This window comes from Canis lupus, chromosome 15, assembly GCF_048164855.1.
Source record: "Canis lupus baileyi chromosome 15, mCanLup2.hap1, whole genome shotgun sequence".
Classification (NCBI taxonomy): domain Eukaryota; kingdom Metazoa; phylum Chordata; class Mammalia; order Carnivora; family Canidae; genus Canis; species Canis lupus.
The window spans coordinates 41,104,473-41,124,443 of NC_132852.1; the positions used below are offsets into that span (position 1 = coordinate 41,104,473).

Genomic DNA, 19,971 nt, shown 5'->3' on the forward strand with positions numbered 1-19,971 from the left:
AGAAAGAGCCATGCACAGCCCTGTTTTAGATCAGAAAGCTGGGCTGCCCCACACTGAGCCCTGGACCCGGCCTGTGCTCCTTGGCTCTGCTGTCAGCTGCTCCTGTCATTTCAGTGGCGTGGAGATCTCGTGGCATGTGAAGCAGAGCCCAGCACCTGGGAAGCCATCCACAGCGCAGTGGGTTTTGTGCTTCCTCCAGTATTTCTTTTCTTTTTAAAATTTGCTTAAAAAGATTGATCGATTTTAGTGAGTCAGCACCAGGGTGGGGGAGGGGCAGAGGGAGCCTCTCTGGCAGACTCCCCTTCCCCCAAGTGTGGACCCCAGCCTGGGGCTTAATCTCAGGACCCCGAGGTCATGACCTGAGCCAAAACCTCAGGTGTATGCCAGGCCCTGCTGGCAGGCCAACTCTGCCCCCTAGGCACCCCTCTTTGCCTTCCCTACTCTGCTTCTGTGCTTCCACTCTCCCCTTCTCGGGCATTGACCTCTAGCTGTGCAGACCCTGCAGGAACCCCAGTGCTGCGTCCCTTGGGGTGAAGCAGGCTTGGGGGCAGGAGACCACCGTCCAGAGCCAGCAGACAATGAGAACACCCCAAGCTCTTCCTGGGGGGGCTCCTCAACGATGCCAGGGATGGTCCCCCAGGATGCAGGCTCAGGAGGGGCCCATGGCTCCTCCATGTCCTTCACGGGAGATCCTGCCCAGGGTGAGCGTCCCAGTGAGCTCCGTGTTCCGGTGGGCACAGGTAGACCCAGCTGGTGCCCTCTGCAGCTGGACCGTGGTGACTGTCACCTACAGCAGAGAATGGGTAAGTCCACTTCTGTCTGCTGACAGGTCCCTGGGTACCACACAGTGACGTCATTGACCCGTCACCTGTAATACCCGCATGCTTCTGCATCACCCTGTGGGCCTGTCACAAACATGCTTTACCTTCTGGTCCATCTAGATCCTATTTTCCTTCTCGTTGTTTCTGTGGCAGCTGGCTCTCTGTAGTCCGGGCAAAGGTGGAGCAGGAGGACGATGGTTGCTCCTGCTCTATCCCCACACAGTGGACCAGCGCCCTCTCTTGGGGGCAGTTCCCCGGGCCTTTGGGTGACAGAGTCCCTGCCCATCAGATAGAGACAGAGAAGGAGGAAGTGCTTTCTCAGGCACAGGAACAGAGGGTTAAGCAGGATGGGATGAGGAAGGGCCCTGGCGTCAGCAAGGAGGTAAACGCCGGGGCAGTCAGGCCCACGATCTAGTCCCAACTGTAGATGGCTGGGGTGGAGCCGAAGCCACCTCACACTCTACCCCACCTGCCCAGACCAGCCTTGTTGGGGTGATAAGGGGCAAGGAGGGAGAGGACACAGGGAGGCTGGCCGCTGAGAGGCAGGCGGCAAAGACAAACGTGCATGGTTCATGCAGCAGGAATGAGCTTGACCCAGGCCAGTGGGACCCTGGGGGTGAGAGGAGAAAGGAGCACTGACCCAGGCAGGGGGACAGTGGGGGTGAGAGGATGAAGAAGCACTGACCCAGGCCAGTGGGACCTCAGGGTTGACAGCTGGAAGGAGCTTTTTCCCAGCTAGCAGGACTGCAGGGGTGAGAGGAGGTGCAGGCCTCCCCAGTGCTGAGTGGAGCAGGTGGGGACTGGGACGTCCAGGGGATGGACACACAAACCACACCGGCACACAAAGCCACATACATATGACTCTTCCTGGAGACACTCACACTCACACTCATACTCACACGGCTCCCTCTGATGCCTCAAGCACCCCCAGGACCCCTGCAGCCCTGTCCAGGTTTTCAGGGGTAGAAGGCTCCTGGGAGGAGCTCCACAAGCCCCTCCCCCCCCCCCCGTCCGCTAAGGACCCCTGGACGGTGTGGGGTGGGGTGGGGGGCAGCGGAGACTGCAGCAGAGCGCCTGGGGCCGCAGTGTCCTCCCCCCAACTTCCGCCCCGTGGCTGAGGACCCCACACCCCCAGACCCGGCTCCAGGCCCCTTTCTTGCGGGCCCGTGACGCTGGGCACTTACACCCACATTAAAGAAAACTCCCTGTGGGCACCAGCCACGTCCCTGCGTGGGTCAGCGCGGGTGGACACCTGCCCAGGCGCCGAGCGGAGCAGGGCCGGGCTGGGCCGTGCGGTTCTGTCCCTGCGGCCGCGGCCTGGCGGGGCAGGGGTGCAAGTGGAGGGAGCCGGGTGCGCAGGGGGCGCCGAGGCCGCTCGGCTGCAAGGTTGGGGGGGATCGCGGGGGGGGGGGGGCGGAGTGGGCGGGGCCGGGCGGGGCGGGGGCGGGGCCCGGAGAGGGCGGGGCCGGGCGGGGGCGGGGGCGGGGCCCGGAGAGGGCGGGGGCGGAGCCGGCGCGCGCGCGCTGCAGGGCGGGGGCGGGGCGGGGCGGGCGGCGCTGTCCGGTGCTGAAGCGGCGGCGGCGCGGGCAGGAGCGGGGAGGAGCGGGGAGGAGCGGCAGGAGCGGAGCTCTGCAGAGTGGGTCCCGCCGCCCCCGCCGCGCCGCCATGGACTGAGCGCCGCCCGCCGGGCCGCCGACATGGGGCCGCTGGTCGCGCTCCTGCTGCTGCTGGTGCCGCCGCGCGCCGCGCCCGCGCCCCGAGCCCGGCCGCTTCCGGGGCTTCTCGGTGAGTGTCTGGGGTGAATGGGGTGTCCTGGGGCGGGGGGGGGGCCTCTCGGCGAGTGGGGGTCCGGGTGGGGGAGGGACGGGGTGGGGTTGCTGGGAGAGCCTGGGGCGCAAGGAGGGGGCTTCTCGGCGACGGAGGGGGGAGGGGAGGGGAGGGGGAGGGGCCTCCGGGCGGGGGCGGGGGCGGGGGCGGGGGCGGCGCGGTGGGTGACGGGCGTGGGGAGGGGTCTTCCTGGTGAGTGAGGGGGCGAATGGGGGCGGGGGCGGGGGGCGGGGAGGAGGTTCGTGGGCGCGCTCCGCCCCCCCAGCGCCTCCTTGTGCTCGCCGCAGCGCCCTGCCTCAGTTTCCTCCCCGGCGCCCCAGCCCTCGAGGGTTTCCGGCCGGTCAGCCCCCGCGGGCGGCCGGGAGCCCCGGGAGGCGCGGGGCTGGTCTGGGGCGGCGGGGCCGGGCCGCGGGGGCTGTGGCCTGCGTGGTCAGCGCGTGACCTCGGCCGCCCCCAGCCTCGCCGCCAGACCGGGCCGCCGTGAGGCCGCGGGGCCGGGAGAGGTCCGGGGTCCGCCCCCTTGCAGGCGCACCTCCGGCCGGGCCCTCCCCGCACCCTCCCTGCACGCAGGCTTTGCGGAAACGAGGCGGAATGATGGGTGGTCGGTGGGTTTGGACAGGTCTGGGGCGGGCCGGGGCGTGCCGAGGGCACGGGGCTGGGCGGCCCGGCTGCTTGGGCCTGGGCTGGCCCTGCCGGGCTCCCGAACAAAGGCTGCGAGGAGAGCGCAGGCTGCGGGGCCCGGGCTAACGCAGACCAGTGCCCTGGATGTCCGCCTTTCGTGGGGCCTGGCGGGCGGTGTGGGCCCAGCCGGAGGGCGAGCTGCTGATCGGAAGGGACGCCCCGCTTACCCCACATCCGGGGTGCTGTTGTCAGTCCCGTGCCCCCTGAGGGCGCTGTACCAGCCGGGTCATTCGTTTGGGGGGGGGGGGGATCCTGGTCTCCAGGACCCTGCCCCAAACTGGGAAGGAAGGTTGGTGGGACCTGGTGTGAGAGCCTTTGGTCAGCTGGCCAGGTGCAGCGGCCTCAGGCCAGGGAGAACCAGGCTCAGTGGTGTCTTCTAGGAGGGCGGCTCTGTGGGGTTTGTGGGACCCTGTCCTTGACTCTTCTTTCTGTGTTAGAATTCCAGGTCAGAGCATTTTGCTTTAATCAGAGAAAGGAAGAAGGGAGAGGTGGCTGAGGGAGGGAGCTAAGGAAAACCCAGAATTGGAAGGCTCTCAAGAGAAGAAAATTAACCTATCATGGACGATATTGCACAACAAAGCAATGATATCTTGGCTCCAGGCTGCCTCATTTTCCCTCCGTGCTGATACTGCCAGGGAGTGTCCTGCATGTGGGCTCTGTTTGGGGCAGGAGGGCTCCATAGGTCTTTCGGGTCTGCTCAGGGGCTCCAGCTGGTGGGGTTAACCTGCTACTTTCCCATGTGATTGGAAGTTCCCTGGCAGTTCTTCAGAGAGCAAGCGCTAGGTGTGGTCTTCCTGTGTGGGGATCCAACCTGGTGCGGCACATAGCTTTGTGCACCCATGTGAGGCCCCCATGTCCTATGCACCCTGAACGCGGCTCCCGTGTTCTCAGGATTCATGTACGGTCTCCAGAAAGTGCAGGGGGAGCCGTGATCACCCCTGGAAGGTATATGTCGCCATTGTTCTGTTCCGCAGCCGTTGGGATTTCGTCTGTGGTCACACTCAGTATGTTGGTCCAAATCACAATGAAATGCATAGTGACCGTGATCCGTCACCTGGAGACCTTAGTCTTGGCCTCAGCTATGCCATTGGTACCCTGTTTATTCATTTAGCTCAAGTCAGTGCCTAGGGAACACACCGTTCACAGAAACCTGACTTTCTGCTCCTGCCTTGCACCTAACCTAACTTGTAATGTTGTAGGTTAGAACAAGGGGTTCGATACCGCTGAGGCCTGAGACCAGGTCTTGCTGTACAGGCTGTCGTGCCTGGAGCCAGACAGGGAAACCAGGATCAACAGTAGTAAGAGCGAGTTTGTTCTCTTTGTTCTGAGCCACGTCCTGTGACACTGTGTTTGCACAGCAGCTCCTGGCAGCATCCCGGTGCCGTGGACACCCCACCTTTGCCCTGTCGTCCAGGGTACCCTCCCCTGTAATCGCTTTAGCTCCCTGCTCGTGCCCATGCGTCCATGTCATTCTGGTGCAGGAGACGTCTTTGTGACAGTTTCCCATCCATATCAGCCGCACGGGGTGGGAATCGTGGCATCCCCGTTAGAGAGAAGATCTGACGTTGCTTCCAGTCAGCATTCCATCACTGTGTCAGGCCCTCGTCCAGGATAGCGGAGTGGTTTTGTTCCATCTTGGGGGCTCCTTGGCTCCCTCCCCTTGCCTTTCTCTGTGGTTTCAGGGCCTCCTTTTGGTCAGGTGTTCAGGAAGATGCACTTCTGATTCAAGTGTAGGCTGTTGGTCTTTAAGCCACGCTTCAGTCTTGGGAAGCCAGTTCATGAACCAGCTCCAACAGCCCCTACACTCAAGAGCAATCCTATAAAAGACCCTTCTCTTGCTAAAGAAATAAGGACCCTATTTGCCAAAGGACAGAGTCAACCTTTCATGCACATTTTTCTGGAAGAATCCGAAGTCAGAGGTTCGCGGTGTCTCTGGCTTAGAGGAAGGTGTTTCGTTTGTGCCCCTGGGCCTGATTTGCCCCGTGTATTTGTCACTCCCAGTGAGTCCCCTCAGAGCTGGGGAGGGGGCAGCAAGGAGCAGGAGGCTTGCTCTGGGAACTAGATAGTGAGATTGTTTACTTGAAATCAAAGTACCCTTGCTGCTGCCAGAGCACCCATCCACTTTGTGTCCTTGGGTCCATGGCTCTTGATTCTGTGGTGTGTGTGGTGAGGAGTAGCCCTCCCCTCCCCTAGAGCACCCCCTTTTCTGGCTGCGAGCCATCTTTGCCTGCTCTGTCCCCTGCTCTGGCTCCTCCAGCATCTGTAGCTCCTGTTCCCATGCAGAAGGGAACCCGGGCTTCTGTGGAAGGGAGCTGGCGGACCACGGGCTTCTGCAGGGCCAGGTGCATTTAGTGCTGCCCTCTCCCGCGTCCAGAGATGCAGTTGCACGTGTCAGACTCTGGAGGAACGTGCAGGGAATAAAGGAGGTTTTGAAATGGCTTCCTCTCAGCCAAGCTGTGCATCCCTGCATCTTGCAGCTCTTCTTTAAGAAGCCACTCTGCGTTTGTCCCTGGTTCCCAGGACCTTGGTCCTGGTGTGCACCAAGTAGTCCAATTTTTGGTAGTTGGCTTTATGGCCTCTTTTGTGGTGGTGCCAGGCCCTGTGGCGTGTGTGTGCAGAACCTGCATAGGCCCTAAATGTGCAGACCTGTTGGGTCTCTGGCTCCCGCGCAGAAGGGTAAACCCAGGCCCTTGCTGGGGAGCTTGACAGCTGACAGCAGTCACTGTTTCCTTTACGTGCTAATAATTGCTGCATTCTCATTTTATTTTGATCTCCTTTTGTCTTCTTCTTCTTCTTCTTCTTCTTCTTCTTCAAGATTTCATTTATTCATGACAGAGAGAGAGAGAGAGGCAGAGACACAGGCAGAGGAAGAGAGAGAGAAGCAGGCTCCACGCAGGGTGCCTGATGTGGGACTTGATCCCCGGTCTCCAGGATCACACCCCTGGTGGAAGGCAGCACTAAACTGCTGGGCCACTGGGGCCGCCCCCCCCCTTTTTTAAGGCAGGCAGTATTACCTAAATTGTGAACGCAGTGATTTTCCCCCCTTTTTAAAAATTTTTTGAAAGTCGGGAATATGCGTTGAGGAAGAGGAGAAGTTTGAAAGAAGGATGGGCTTAGCTGAGTGGTCCTTGTACATGGTGTTATTAAGAAATGTTTCTGTTGGGGCGCCTGGGGGGCTCAGTGGGTGATCCCGGGGTCTTGCTCCATGGGGAGCCTACTGGCCTGCCTCTCCTTCTGCTCCCCCCTCCCCATGCTCACTTTGTTCTCTTTCCCTCAAATAAATAAATAAATAAATCTTAAACAAAACAAAACAAAACAAAGGTTTATATGACCATGATCTCTTGGAACATTACATTAGAATATCAAAATTCCTGATGAAAAGATGTTTGTGACTAGATGTAACCCAAACTAAAAATAACCCTTTGGCTGAGGGTGGCATACATTTAAGATACTCTGGATATATGTACATACTGCGAGTTCAAGGATTCTTTTATGTGTGGAGAGGCAAAAACCAAAACATAAAAACCTTAAGAAATGGGCAGAAAGGGTCTGAATTCAGATGTATCCTAGTAGACGCAGGCCCAGAGAGGCTCACTTCACAAGAACCTGTCTTATCGTTACTGACAAGATGTTCCGTTTCCTGAGAGAGCAAACAGCTGAATCCATAGCAGATAACTCTCTGCTCCACATAAAAGCACCTGGCAGCTGTTTCCACATTAGTCTAAATTGACCTTCATGAGTATGAACCCAGCTGGACTTGTTTTTTTTTTTTTTAATTTTGGTTGATAGGGGGCCAGAAAAGCCAAGAAGCAGAAAATAACCCCGGGCACTTTTCTGGTGGCTGGAAACAGTTACTTGTTGAAGGAAGAAGGAAGTTTTTTTCTCTTACTTCATGCTGTCCAGCAGGTTGGCCACAAGCGCTATCTAAATATTTAGGGCAGGAAGTGAAAGGGGGTGCGGTTCTCTTGGAAACACCTCTGTTCACTTGTTCAGTGAGTCTTTTGTTTGTTAGTGGCTTCTGGCTGATGAGTGGACACGCCCCTGTAAGGGGAGGGCTCTGAACTTTGGACGGGGGGGGGGGGGGGGGGCGGCAGCTGATGTGTTTCTGTCCTTCTATAAAGCGATTGTTGTGTGTGCTCCATGTGAAGAAATAAGTAAGCTCGGTGACCATCGCTTGGCCTCACGTCTGCAGGAGGAGGTGGAAAACAGGGTGCTGTGGCTCTTTCCTCCGTCCCCTCAGCTCCTGCCCATGGTTCAGAAACTGCAGGGATGCTCCCGGTCAAGACATGGGGCTGTGAGGGCCGTGGAATGGGCGGGGGTGGAGGGGGTGGGGAGGGGTTAGTCAGCAAACAGATTGGGGCACTTCCTCTTTTTATTTTATTTTGTTTTTCACTTTCTCTTTTTACATTTAATTAGAAGTGAACGTACAGTGAAATGGAGCTTTTTGTTTTGGTGGATTGTTCCAGGTATAGATTCTGACGGCAGGCGATAGAACAGCCCCTTCCAGCCAGCGTGGCTCTATGCTCTCCCTTTGTGGGGACAGCCTGCCCTGTCCCTTGAGCCCTTGGCAACCTCTGGAACCCTTCACGTGCCATCACAGGTTCTTGCCAGAAACACCCCGATAAGTGGGCATTTGCATCTTCCGTTTTACAGATGGAAAGACTGAGGCTTGTGGTGGCCCAGCAGAGTGCCGTGAGACACTTGGTGCTGGGATTGGATCCTGGGCCCGAGTCTCCTCCTTGTAGCGGGCAACCCCAGGATGAGGCAGGGATGGCTCTGGGATGCAGAGCCCGGCAGGAGGGACTCGTGCACTCTTGCAGCAATGCGTCTCTGTAATGCCACGGGGACAGGAAGGTCTCCCTCTTACTGTTGCCGGGTCAGAGGGGTTTCCACTTGTCAGGTTGCCTTTCCGAAGGAGCTTCAGGGCCCGGGGGCTCTGTGGGCCTGTTGGACAGAATTTGAAATTGCTCTTTGGTCCAGAGTGGTGGGGCTGGGCTGACTCTCTGGCTTGGCTCTTGCCTCTTGCTCCAGGTGTCAAGTTCCAGGACCTGGTTGGCCTCTCTGAGGGAGGCTTGGTGCTCAGATATGGAAACTGGATTTTGGATGCCGTTGGCCTCCCCTGGGGCAGGAGTGCAGGGGCCACCGAAGTGTTCGCGGCCTTGTGTGCTCATGGGTTTCCTTGTCTCCGTCAGTCATCCGTGTGGTAATACGACACTGGGAAGCAGACCTGTGACAAGAAGAAGCCTGCTTCAGACAAAGGGGTGAGGGAGGGGTTGTTCTCATGAGAAAACTGTACGCAGAGTCCACCTGAGCTGGACATCGAGTGGCGCCCAAGCCAGGGAGACCTTCAGCCGCTCCGTACTTTCCAAGGCATCTGGTAGAGGAAGGGACAGGATTCCTGCGCACTGACCACCCCCCCCACCCCGGCACACGGGCGTTCTGTGTCCCCGTGTGTCCTGAAGGGCCTTTAGGCTCTGATGCAATGTCTGTACATGAGGTACAAAGGGTGTTTTTTTTTTTTTTTTTTAATTTTATTTATTTATGATAGTCACACACACACAGAGAGAGAGAGAGGCAGAGACACAGGAAGAGGGAGAAGCAGGCTCCATGCAGGGAGCCCGACGTGGGATTCGATCCCGAGTCTCCAGGATCGCGCCCTGGGCCAAAGGCAGGCGCCAAACCGCTGCGCCACCCAGGGATCCCTTTTTTTTTTTTTTTTTTTTTTTTTTAACAAAGGGTGTTTGGAAATGGTTTGTTTGGTGGAAGGGGTTCTCAGAAGGAAGGCCGACCTGGTTTCCAAAAGGAGAAGGACTTCATGTTAATGGCGCGAGTCGGTTTTGAGTCCAGCAGCGAAATGCGGTCAATTTGTCAGGGGACAGAGCTGCCAAGAAAACTGGCCACGCGAAGCTGATGCTTTTCCATTTGGGGCAGTGGCTTCAATGCAGTGCAGAGTGGTAGTTACGCTCAGGTAGGGCCGGAAGCTGGCGCGGTGAGTCGCGTGTTCCCTGACACAGCCCGTGTTTAGTGGTGGCAGGCGAGGCACCAGCGGGAGCTTAGTGCTCAGGGCCACGCAGGGAGTGGGGTCCAGCCTGAGGAGGGGCGTGGCACCGTCTGTCCGTGCGCCTTCCCCATGCAGGCACATTCTCTCCTGCAGAAGCACACGTGCTCTTACCAAAATAGACCGCACGACTTCCTCAGTCTCTCTCCATTTTTTGCCTAAAAACAGGTCTAGGTTAAGGTCACTCGTCTCCCGTCTAAGTGTTGTATGAGCAGCATGTGGATCAGCTTATAAGTCCACATGGGAAATACCGAGGATGGGTGTCCGTCTGCGTGACCAAGCCTCACCGTGTTCCCATCCTTGATTCCGTGAAATAACAAACACGGAAAGGAAACAGGTGATTTCTGAAAACATGGTGGGGATGAGTGGATACGGGTCCAGAACACAAATTAAATGATAAGAGATAATGTTTCCATGCAGCACGTTGGCAGACTGAGGGGTTGCTTGTCTTCCCAATCTGGTAGTCCTCACAGTTTGCACTTACATTAGAGGTCAAGGGGGAAAAGTCAAGGGAAAAGAAAGGACTTCACCTGTAATTTTTCTGAATTTATACCATGAGCAAAGTACCGAATTCTTCATGTTTTTGAGAGGATTCTATGAGATGGTGCAGAGTCCTTGGTAATGGCAGGCCCAGCTGTTACTATTCTTGCAGGTTCCATTTTTTTTTTTCCAGTTAACGTTGGAGTTTGGTGGCCACACAGGGTGGAATATTGTTATTATTGAAAATATTAATACTGTGGTGAGTCCGAGTCTCAGCTAAATTGACTATTGAGATTTTTTAAAGCATTACCAGTACACTTTATTTTTTAAAAAGATCTATTTATTTTAGAGAGTGTGCATGTGCACACATGGGGTGTGGGGGTGAGCGAGAGCCAGAGACTCCCAAGCAGACTCCCCACTGAACTCAGGGCTCGATCTCATGACCCTGAGGTCATGACCTGAGCTGAAATAGAGTTGGGTGCTCAACTGACTGAGTCCCCCCCCGGTGCCCCACCACTGTTACATTTTAAATAGTAATATCATTTAGGTTTTTTGATAAGCATGTTTAAATAGCTAAACAGTTTGGGGGCAGACCTGATCATGTTGTAATGAGCATGACCAGTGGTGAGAGCACCTTCTAGCATTTATTTCACATCATCCCTTCAAATAGCAGAAAGCCCTTGAATAAAGGAACTGGCTTGAATGGTACTTGTGCATGTTTCTTACATGTTTGAGTGGAAACTAGAGTAAAAACTGTGTGTACTCCCTCAGGTACACTAGAATTTGCTTTTAAAATATTATGTAATATTTGATAAGTGCAAAAATCAAAGCACTTCTTTAGTATATTTGATGCGTTTAGGTTGCATTGTTTTTAGATGTTTGGATTTTTGTCTTATCACCGAGGCATGAAAAATATTAGGACTCACGTGGTCTTGTAAAAGCATCGAGGGTCACACCGGAGTGTCCCACCGCGGTGTGCGTATCTACCTCCCACAGCCGGGGACAGCAGGTGCACACAGTGAGGGGGAGACCCCAACAGCATCCCCTGCCCTGGAGCCCCCGTGGGGGACAGCAGGTAAGTACTGTGATGGGAAGACTCTGATGGTGTCCCCTGCCCTGGAGCCCCCATGGGGGACAGCAGGTGCACACTGTGAGGAGGAGACCCCAATAGTGTCTCCTGCCCCGGAGCCCCTGCGGGGGACAGCAGGTGTGCACTGTGAGGGGGAGACCCTGATGGCGTCCCCTGCCCTGGAGCCCCTGTGGGGGACAGCAGGTGTGCACTGTGAGGAGGAGACCCCAATGGCGTCCCCTGCCCTGGAGCTCCTACAGGGGACAGCAGGTGCCCCCACTGTGAAGGGGAGACACTGACAGCATCCCCTGCTCCTAGAGCCCCCCACGGGGCACAGCAGGTGCACACTGTGAGGGAGAGGTCCCAGTGGCTTCCTGGAGCAGTGTGAGGGCTGAGTCTTCTCTTGCCCCACGCAGGCCTCCCAGGTCTGCACCGTCTGTACTGCTACCCGAGGCCTTGGGGGGTGAGGACGAGCTCAGCTGTGCCCTGGGCTCTTCCAGAAGAGGCTGTGGTGGCCACAGGGGTGGCGTCCCAGGGGTGGGCCAGCGCCTCTGGGGGCTCAGACTCCGGAAGCTTCTCTCTCCATGGGCCCTGGGCTTGGATGTTGTGGTTTGAGGCTCAGCTGTGGGCCTGCCAACCGAGTTCCCCTCCGCAAGTGCTCTGACTTCTCAGGCGGCCTTGGTGGTGTCCAGCAGCCGCCACCCCCTGCTGTGTGTCCCGCCCTGCCTGTCCCTGTACCTGGAGCCACTCTCCCCCTCCCCTGCTAATGGGGCCCTGCTGCCTGCCCAGGGTGCAGCCGGGGGTGAGTCTCGTGGGCTCAAGGTTGGGCTGGCCTGTGGGATGGCTGGGGGGGCCCATGGTTTGGGTTGTTACCATCCCGTGCGCCCTTTGACCTACCTGGGGCTGCTCATAGTCCTGGGGAAGGTCTGTGGCCTCTGAGGCTGGGCTTTATTCCATTATTTGCTCCCTGTGTTTACTGGGCTCTTCCCCGCAGCTTCTCTCTTAGAGAAAAGATGAGCAAAGGCTGTTCCCCTGCTCCTCTGGCCTTTGTGAAGTTCCCTGGATGTTTGTGGGCCACCAAGGAGGCTGGGAGTGAGCCACGGGTGCCTAACACCTGGGCGCCACTCTGCTCCTGCATGACCACAGCCTTGACATCCACGTGCAAGGGATGGTGCACTTGTGTTCTGTTACTGTTGGTGAACTTCTGTCATGTGCAGCTTGTGTCAGCAGCACCTGAGTCCCCAGACTCGGGCTGCCTGAGTCTCCTGGCAGGAGTACCTGTGGGAGGAAGTGAGCAGAGGTGCCAGTGAGGTGCATGGGTTGGGGGCGGCCGGGGCAGCCCCACGAAAGCTTCATGCTGGGGGGCCAGGCTCTGGGACCTGCCCAGAAAGAACCGCCAGGTTCTGAGCCCCAAGGACCTGTTAATGTGTGTTTCAGTTCCCGTGGCCTGGAAAACGCTTCAACAGAGGGCTTTGTAACAATTGAGCTGGAAAAGGAAAACTATGATGTCAGAAGGAAAACGGTGCAGAGGCTGAACTGCCTCCTCCAGTGGACCCTGTCCGGCAGGGTGCTCAGGCACGATGGCTGGCTTCTCCCCGGGGTCACTGAGCACATCTTCTTGGCAGCGGCCATGCCGGGCCTTGGGTCTCCTGTTTGCTTGTTTTGTTTGGAGCAAGAAGCAGGGACTTCAAGAGAGCTTAGTAAGTGTGGATGTTCAAAACCCAGCTCTTTTTTTTTTTTTTTTTTGTATATTTTTTTATTGGAGTTCAATTTGCCAACATATAGTATAGCCTCCAGTGCTCATCCCATCAAGTGCCCCCCTCAGTGCCTGTCACCTAGTCACCCCATCCTGCCGCCCACCTCCCCTTCCACTCTCCCTTGTTCATTTCCCCGAGTTAGGAGTCTCTCATGTTTTGTCTCCCTCACTGACATTTCTCACTCATTTTCTCTCCTTTCCTCTTTATTCCCTTTCACTATTTTTTTATATTCCCCGAATGAATGAAACCATATAATGTTTGTCCTTCTCCGATTGACTTATTTCACTCAGTATAATACTCTCCAGTTCTACAGAGGATGCTGTTTAACATGAAGTTCTAATTGCTCGGAGTCTAAACAGAGGGAAGCATTCTGACCACTTGAATAAAGAAACCTTTCAATTTTTTTAAAAGAATGACTGTTTTACTTTAGAGAGAGTGAGAGAGTGAGCCTGAGTGGGAGGCACAGAGGGAGAGGGAGAGAGAATCTCCAGCTGACGTCATGCTGAGTGGGGAGCCTGACACAGGGCTCGATCTCACAACCTGACATCACAGCCTGAGCCCTGAGCCAGAGGCAGGCACTTACTCGACTGTGCCACTAGGCGCCCCAAGAAACCTTTTTAAGTAGAAATATTATTTTTCAGAATAAAGATTAGACTTTTAGTTTAGCCCCCTAAGAAGCGAGATCTACTTCTTTTCTTTTTTTTTTTTTTAAAGATTTTATTTATTCATGAGAGACACACAGAGACACAGGCAGAGGGAGAAGCAGGCTCCCTGCAGGGAGCCTGATGTGGGACTCGATCCCATGACCTGAGGCAAAGGCGGCAGATGCTCAACCACTGACCCAGGCGTCCCTTATTTTCTAATTTCTATGACAATTTCCAATAATTGTCCCTTTCTCACATATAGTGAACTTATATTTTCATTTATTGTTGTCATCGAGGATGGGGGTCCATGTGTGCGGATTGAGTAACTAGAAATGAGTAAGGTATGTTGCTGGTTGCTGGAAACTATCATTCACACATGGGAAGCCAACGTCTAGGAGGATGGACCAAGGCAATACCCAAGAACACTGTGGGAATATGAATAATTACTGGTAAAAAGCATTCAGACAAAAGAGGACCAAATGTTAGCGACGACATGAGATCTTGCTTCATTATGTGTATTTTGTCTTTTTGGGAAGTAAGATGCAGTTCTGAAAGAACATCTTGATTTAGTGCTATTCTGAGAAGATAAAAATGTGCAATCAGGCTGAAAATTTGGGTATTTATATAGATATGCATGTTCTCATTTTTCAAAGGTTTTGAGGGATTAAAATATCATTGTGAAACCTATTTTAGGATAGTATCAGTGCATTAATGAAGAAGTCATTAGTTAAAAAGTGATGTTTTTGGTCTCAATACTGTTGAAGAGTATACAGTATTTGTTGAATAATTAAATATTCTTCATAAGAACTGTGAAAGAACACCAGACATCTGGGGTAGATTTAAAGTCAAGCACGGTAGAAAAAATAATGTTCTAGACTGTTAGAGGCGATCTTACATAAACTAACATGTGTCACAAAGATTGTGATTAAACGGGTACTCACTCCAAAATCAGAACCTTATTTTGGAAGACTCTTCCTTGGTCTGGATGTATCGTTATTGTGTTCCTGTGGTTGTAGTTCCTCCAGAATTATCAAAAGACGCTGCTGCTTCTCCATGTCAAATAAGTGAATGCTGGAAGGAAGGACAGGCTCTGAAGAAGGGGCAGAGGGTTGTTCTGACTTGCAGCCTGGAGGATATGCAGGTGGGGAAGCTGGTGGTGTCATGCTGTCATCTACTATCTCAAGTCACAAGATGCTGTTAGAACAGTGCCTACTACTGATGATAATATAGACAAATCCACATTTGGAAAAGTCTGGAGGATGATTTATGATTTTTTTAGCCACCTTCTGTTTGGGTCTAATTAAGTTTGCTCTGCTTTTGACCTCAGCGTGTGACTAGGAGAAGAAGATCACCCCACCATCTGTGTCTGTGGTCGTCAACAACGCGTCATCTCTTTGCAAGAATCCGTTCAAATCTCTGCTGCATATCGAGTTAGTTAATATGGGTCCTCTGGTCCGTTTCGGCCTCACCAGGCACAAGGCAGTACAAGGAGCTGCTGTGCATTGTGAGGACCAGAGGAGGGGCTTCTCTCCTCCTTCACCAGACCTCAGGGGACCTCCTAAGGCTGTGGGTTAGTAGACACGTATGGAGTGTGCTTAATGATGAGTCAGTGTTGGGATGGGCTTATCCCAATACATACACTCATTGACTCTGCTGAATAAGTAAAACAATCACAGACTTTTACTTATTTTTTATTTTTTAATTTTTTAAAAGACTTTTAAAATTTATTTATTCATGAGAGATACAGAGAGGGGCAGAGACACAGGCAGAGGGAGAAGCAGGCCCCTCACAGGGAGTCCGATGTGGGACTCCATCCCAGGACCCTGGGATCACCACATGAGCCAAACGCATATGCCCAACTGCTGAGCCACTCAGGATCCCAATCACAGACTTTTAGAGCTGGAAAAGGTCTTCTGGTCCGGTGTCAGCAAGTTATCAGTACGAAGTGAGGAGATTCAGATTGAGGGACGCCAAGGTCGGGCGGCCTCCCAGACTGACCCAAACAGAGGGACCGAGCAGGGACATCTTCATGTGACAAACGAATGTGCTGGGTGTGGGGAGCCCTGGCTACAGTCAGGAAGGTGGCCTCATGATTCTTTAGGGCCCCTCTGGTTCCTCTATGGTCAGACTCTGTTTTCAAAAGTGATACTGAGAAATGACTATCGTCACAAATAACATCATCTTATCTTGAAAATGTCTTAACTGTATCTGGCCTCATCAGCACTAAAAGCTGATGTTTACTTTTTAAAAAGTTTTTTCATTCATATTTTATTTATTTATTTGAGAGGGAGACAGAGCACGAGTGGGGGAGGTGCAGAGGGAGCAGCAGGCACCCCCACTGAGCGTGAGGCCTGATACGGACCCGAACTCAGGACCCTGAGGTCATGACCTGTGCCGAAGGCAGAGGCTGTGCCCACTGTGCCCCCAAGGCACCCTGAAGGCTACTGTTTTCTGCATTTCTAGGGCACAGATTCCCTTTCTCATCCCCTAGCCCATTTCTCTGTAGACGAGCATAAAACGTCAGTGAAACACGATGGAATGTTGGTTATCCGTTGAGGCATCTGTACCAGGAGCAGTCATTCATTCATTCCTGTCCCGTGTTTTTATAAAGCTAAGATGAGGGCAGGAAATACATTCCCAGATATAAACATCAGATTTCCTTTCTTTTTCTTTTTTTTTTTTTTTACTCTTTGAACTTTATTTTATTTAAAAAAATTTTTTTTATTGGAGTTCAGTTTGCCAACATTTAGCATAGCACCCAGTGCTCATCCCACCAAGTGCCCCACTCAGTGCCCATCACCCAGTCACCCCCACCCCCCGCCCACCTCCTCTTCCACTACCCTTTGTTCGTTTCCAAGAATTAGGTGTCTCTCATGTTTTGTCACCCTCACTGATATTTTCACTCATTTTCTCTCCTTTCCCCTTTATTCCCTTTCACTAATTTTTATATTCTTTGAATGAATGAGACCATATAATGTTTGTCCTTTTCCAATTGACTTATTTCACTCAGCGTAATACCCTCCAGTTCCATCCACGTCGAAGCAAATGGTGGGTATTTGTCGTTTCTAATGACTGAGTAATATTCCATTGTATACATAAACCACATCTTCTTTATCCATTCATTTTTCGATGGACACCAAGGCTCCTTCCACAGTTTGGCTATTGTGGACATTGCTGCTATAAACATTGAGGTGCAGGTGTCCCGGCGTTTCACTGCATCTGTATCTTTGGGGTAAATCCCCAACAGTGCAATTGCTGGGTCGTAGGGCAGGTCTATTTTTAACTCTTTGAGGAACCTCCACACAGGTTTCCAGAGTGGCTGCACCAGTTCACATTCCCACCAACAGTGCAAGAGGGTTCCCTTTTCTCCGCATCCTCTCCAACATTTGTGGTTTCCTGCCTTGTTAATGTTCACCATTCTCACTGGTGTGAGGTGGGATCTCATTGTGGTTTTGATCTGTATTTCCCTGATGGCAAGTGATGCAGAGCATTTTCTCATGTGCTTGTTGGCCACGTGTATGTCATCTTTGGTGAAATTTCTGCCCGTGTCTTTTGCCCATTTCATGATTGGATTGTTTGTTTCATTGGTGTTGAGTTTAATAAGTTCTTTATAGATCTTGGAAACTAGCCCTTTACCTGATACGTCATTTGCAAATGTCTTCTCCCATTCTGTAGGTTGTCTTTTAGTTTTGTTGACTGTATCCTTTGCTGTGCAAAAGCTTCTTATCATGATGAAGTCTCAATAATTCATTTTTGCTTTTGTTTCTCTTGCCTTCGTGGATGTATCTTGCAAGAAGTTACTGTGGCCAAGTTCAAAAAGGGTGTTGCCTGTGTTCTCCTCTAGGATTTTGATGGAATCTTGTCTCACATTTAGATTTTTCATCCATTTTAAGTTTATCTTTGTGTATGGTGTAAGAGAGTGGTCTAGTTTCATTCTTCTGCATGTGGATGTCCAATTTTCCCAGCACCATTTATTGAAGAGACTGTCTTTTTTCCAGTGGATAGTCGTTCCTGCTTTGTCGAATATTAGTTGACCATAAAGTTGAGGGTCCACTTCTGGATTCTCTATTCTGTTCCATTGATCTATGTGTCTGTTTTTGTGCTAGTACCACACTGTCTTGATGACCACAGCTTTGTAGTACAACCTGAAATCTGGCATTGTGATGCCCCCAGCTATGGTTTTCTTTTCTTTTTTTTTTTTTAAGATTTTATTTATTTATTCATGAGAGACACAGAACGTGCACGAGAGAGGCTGAGACACAGGCAGAGGGAGAAGCAGGTTCCATGCAGGGAGCCACATGGGACTCAATCCCGGGTCTCCAGGATCACTCCCTGGGTGGAAGGCAGCACTAAACCGCTGCGCCACCCGGGCTGCCCTATGGTTTTCTTTTTTAATTCCCCTGGCTATTTAGGGTCTTTTCTGATTCCACACAAATCTTAAGATGATTTGTTACAACTCTCTGAAGAAAGTCCATGGTATTTTGATAGGGATTGCATTAAATGTGTAAATTGCCCTGGGTAACATTGACAATATTAATTCTTCCAATCCATGAGCATGGAATATTTTTCCATCTCTTTGTGTCTTCCTCAATGTCTTTCAGAAGCGTTCTGTAGTTTTGAGGGTATAGATCCTTTACCTCTCTGGTTACGTTTATTCCTAGGTATCTTATGCTTTTGGGTGCAACTGTAAATGGGATTGACTCCTTAATTTCTCTTTCTTCAGTCTCATTGTTAGTGTATAGAAATGCCACCGATTTCTAGGCATTGATTTTGTATCCTGCCACACTGCTGAATTGCTGTATGAGTTCTAGCAATCTTGGGGTGGAGTCTTGTGGGTTTTCTATGTAGAGTATCATGTCATCTGCAAAGAGGGAGAGTTTGACTTCTTTGCCAATTTGAATGCCTTTTATTTCTTTTTGTTGCCTGATAGCTGAGGCTAGGACTTCTAATATGTTGAATAGCAGTGGTGAGAGTGGACATCCCTGTCTTGTTCTTGATCTTAGGGGAAAGGCTCCCAGTGTTTCCCCACTGGGAATGATATTTGCTGTGGGCTTTGCATAGATGGCTTTTAAGATGTTGAGGAATGTTCCCTCTATCCCTACACTCTGAAGAGTTTTGATCAGGAATGGATGCTGTATTTTGTCAAATGCTTTCTCTGCATCTATTGAGAGGATCATCTGGTTCTTGTTTTTCCTCTTGTTGATATGATCAATCACATTGATTGCTTTATGAGTGTTGAACCAGCCTTGTGTCCCGGGGATAAATCCTACTTGGTCATGGTGAATAATCTTCTTAATGTATTGTTGGATTCTATTGGCTAGTATCTTGTTGAGAATTTTTGCATTTGTGTTCATCAGGGATATTGGTCTACAATTCTCCTTTTCGGAGGGGTCTTTGTCTGGTTTTAGAATTAAGGTGATGCTGGCCTCATAGAACGAATTTGGAAGTACTCCATCTCTTTCTATCTTTCCAAACAGCTTTAGTGGAATAGCTCTGGTTTCTTCTTTAAACATTTGATAGAATTCCCCTGGGAAGCCATCTGGCCCTGGACTTTTGTGTCTTGGGAGGTTTTGGATGACTGCTTCAATTTCCTCCCTGGTCATTGGCCTGTTCAGGTTTTCTATTTCTTCCTGTTCCAGTTTTGGTAGTTTGTGGTTTTCCAGAAATGTGTCCATTTCTTCTAGATTGCCTAATTTATTGGTGTATTACTGCTCATAATAAGTTTTCAAAATCATTTGTATTTCCTTGGTATTGGTTGTGATCTCTTCTTTCTCATCCATGAATGTTATTACTGTGAGTCTTTTCTCTCTTCTTTTTAATAAGACTGCTAATAGGGACGCCTGGGTGGCTCAGCGGTTGGGCGCCTGCCTTTGGCTCAGGTTGTGATCCCCGAGTCCGGGATCGAGTCCCGCATCGGGCTCCCTGCGAGGAGCCTGTTTCTCCCTCTGCCTATGTCTCTGCCTCTCATCTCAATCTGTGTCTCTCATGAATAAATCAATACATCTTTAAACAAAATAAGGCTGCTAATGGTTTATCTATCTTATTAATTCTTTCAAAGAACCAACTCCTGGTTTTGTTGATCTCTTCCGCAGTTCTTCTGGTCTCTATTTCATTGAGTTCTGCTCAAATCTTTATTAATTGTCTTCAACTGCTGGGTGAAGGTTTCATTTGCTGTTCCTTCTCCAGCTCCTTTAGGTGCAAGGTTAGCTTTGTATTTGAGTTCTTTCCATTTTTTGGATGGATGCTTGTATTGCAATGTATTTCCCCCTCAGGACTGCTTTTGCTGTATCCCAAAGATTTTGAATGGTGGTATCTTCATTCTCATTAGTTTCCATGAATCTTTTTAATTCCTCTCTAATTTCCTGGTTGACCCTTTCATTCTTTCTTTCTTTCTTTCTTTCTTTCTTTCTTTCTTTCTTTCTTTCTTTCTTTCTTTCTTTCTTTCTTTTGACCCTTTCATCTTTTAGCAGAATGGTCCTTAACCTCCACGTGTTTGAAATCCTTCCGACTTCTTGTGGTTTAGTTCTAGTTTCAAAGCATTATGATCTGAAAATATACAGGGGACAATCCCAATCTTTTGGTATTTGTTAAGACCTGATTTGTGACCCAGTGTGTCGTCTATTCTGGAGAAAGT

The 19,971-nt window shown here is 51.6% G+C and overlaps 1 protein-coding gene and 1 long non-coding RNA gene across 5 annotated transcripts in view; both read left to right on the forward strand.

Annotated features, from left to right (window-relative positions):
* The first annotated feature begins 2,362 nt into the window (after nt 1-2,362).
* Nucleotides 2,363-19,971, forward strand: part of PTPRN2 (protein tyrosine phosphatase receptor type N2) — a 726,314-nt gene continuing 708,705 nt past the window's right edge. For all 3 annotated transcript variants that reach the window (XM_072776801.1, XM_072776802.1, XM_072776803.1), the window contains exon 1: nt 2,363-2,606. In XM_072776801.1, the coding sequence (XP_072632902.1) occupies nt 2,519-2,606 (88 nt within the window). In that variant the 5' untranslated portion in view covers nt 2,363-2,518. The remainder of the gene's footprint in view (nt 2,607-19,971) is intronic.
* Nucleotides 9,066-13,117, forward strand: LOC140605539 (uncharacterized). Of its 2 annotated transcripts, none has more exons than XR_012008187.1 (3): nt 9,066-9,724; nt 10,743-10,942; nt 12,374-13,117. It is a non-coding gene; the product is annotated as an uncharacterized lncRNA (long non-coding RNA). The 2 variants fall into 2 exon arrangements; XR_012008188.1 differs by having other exon boundaries at nt 10,864-10,942.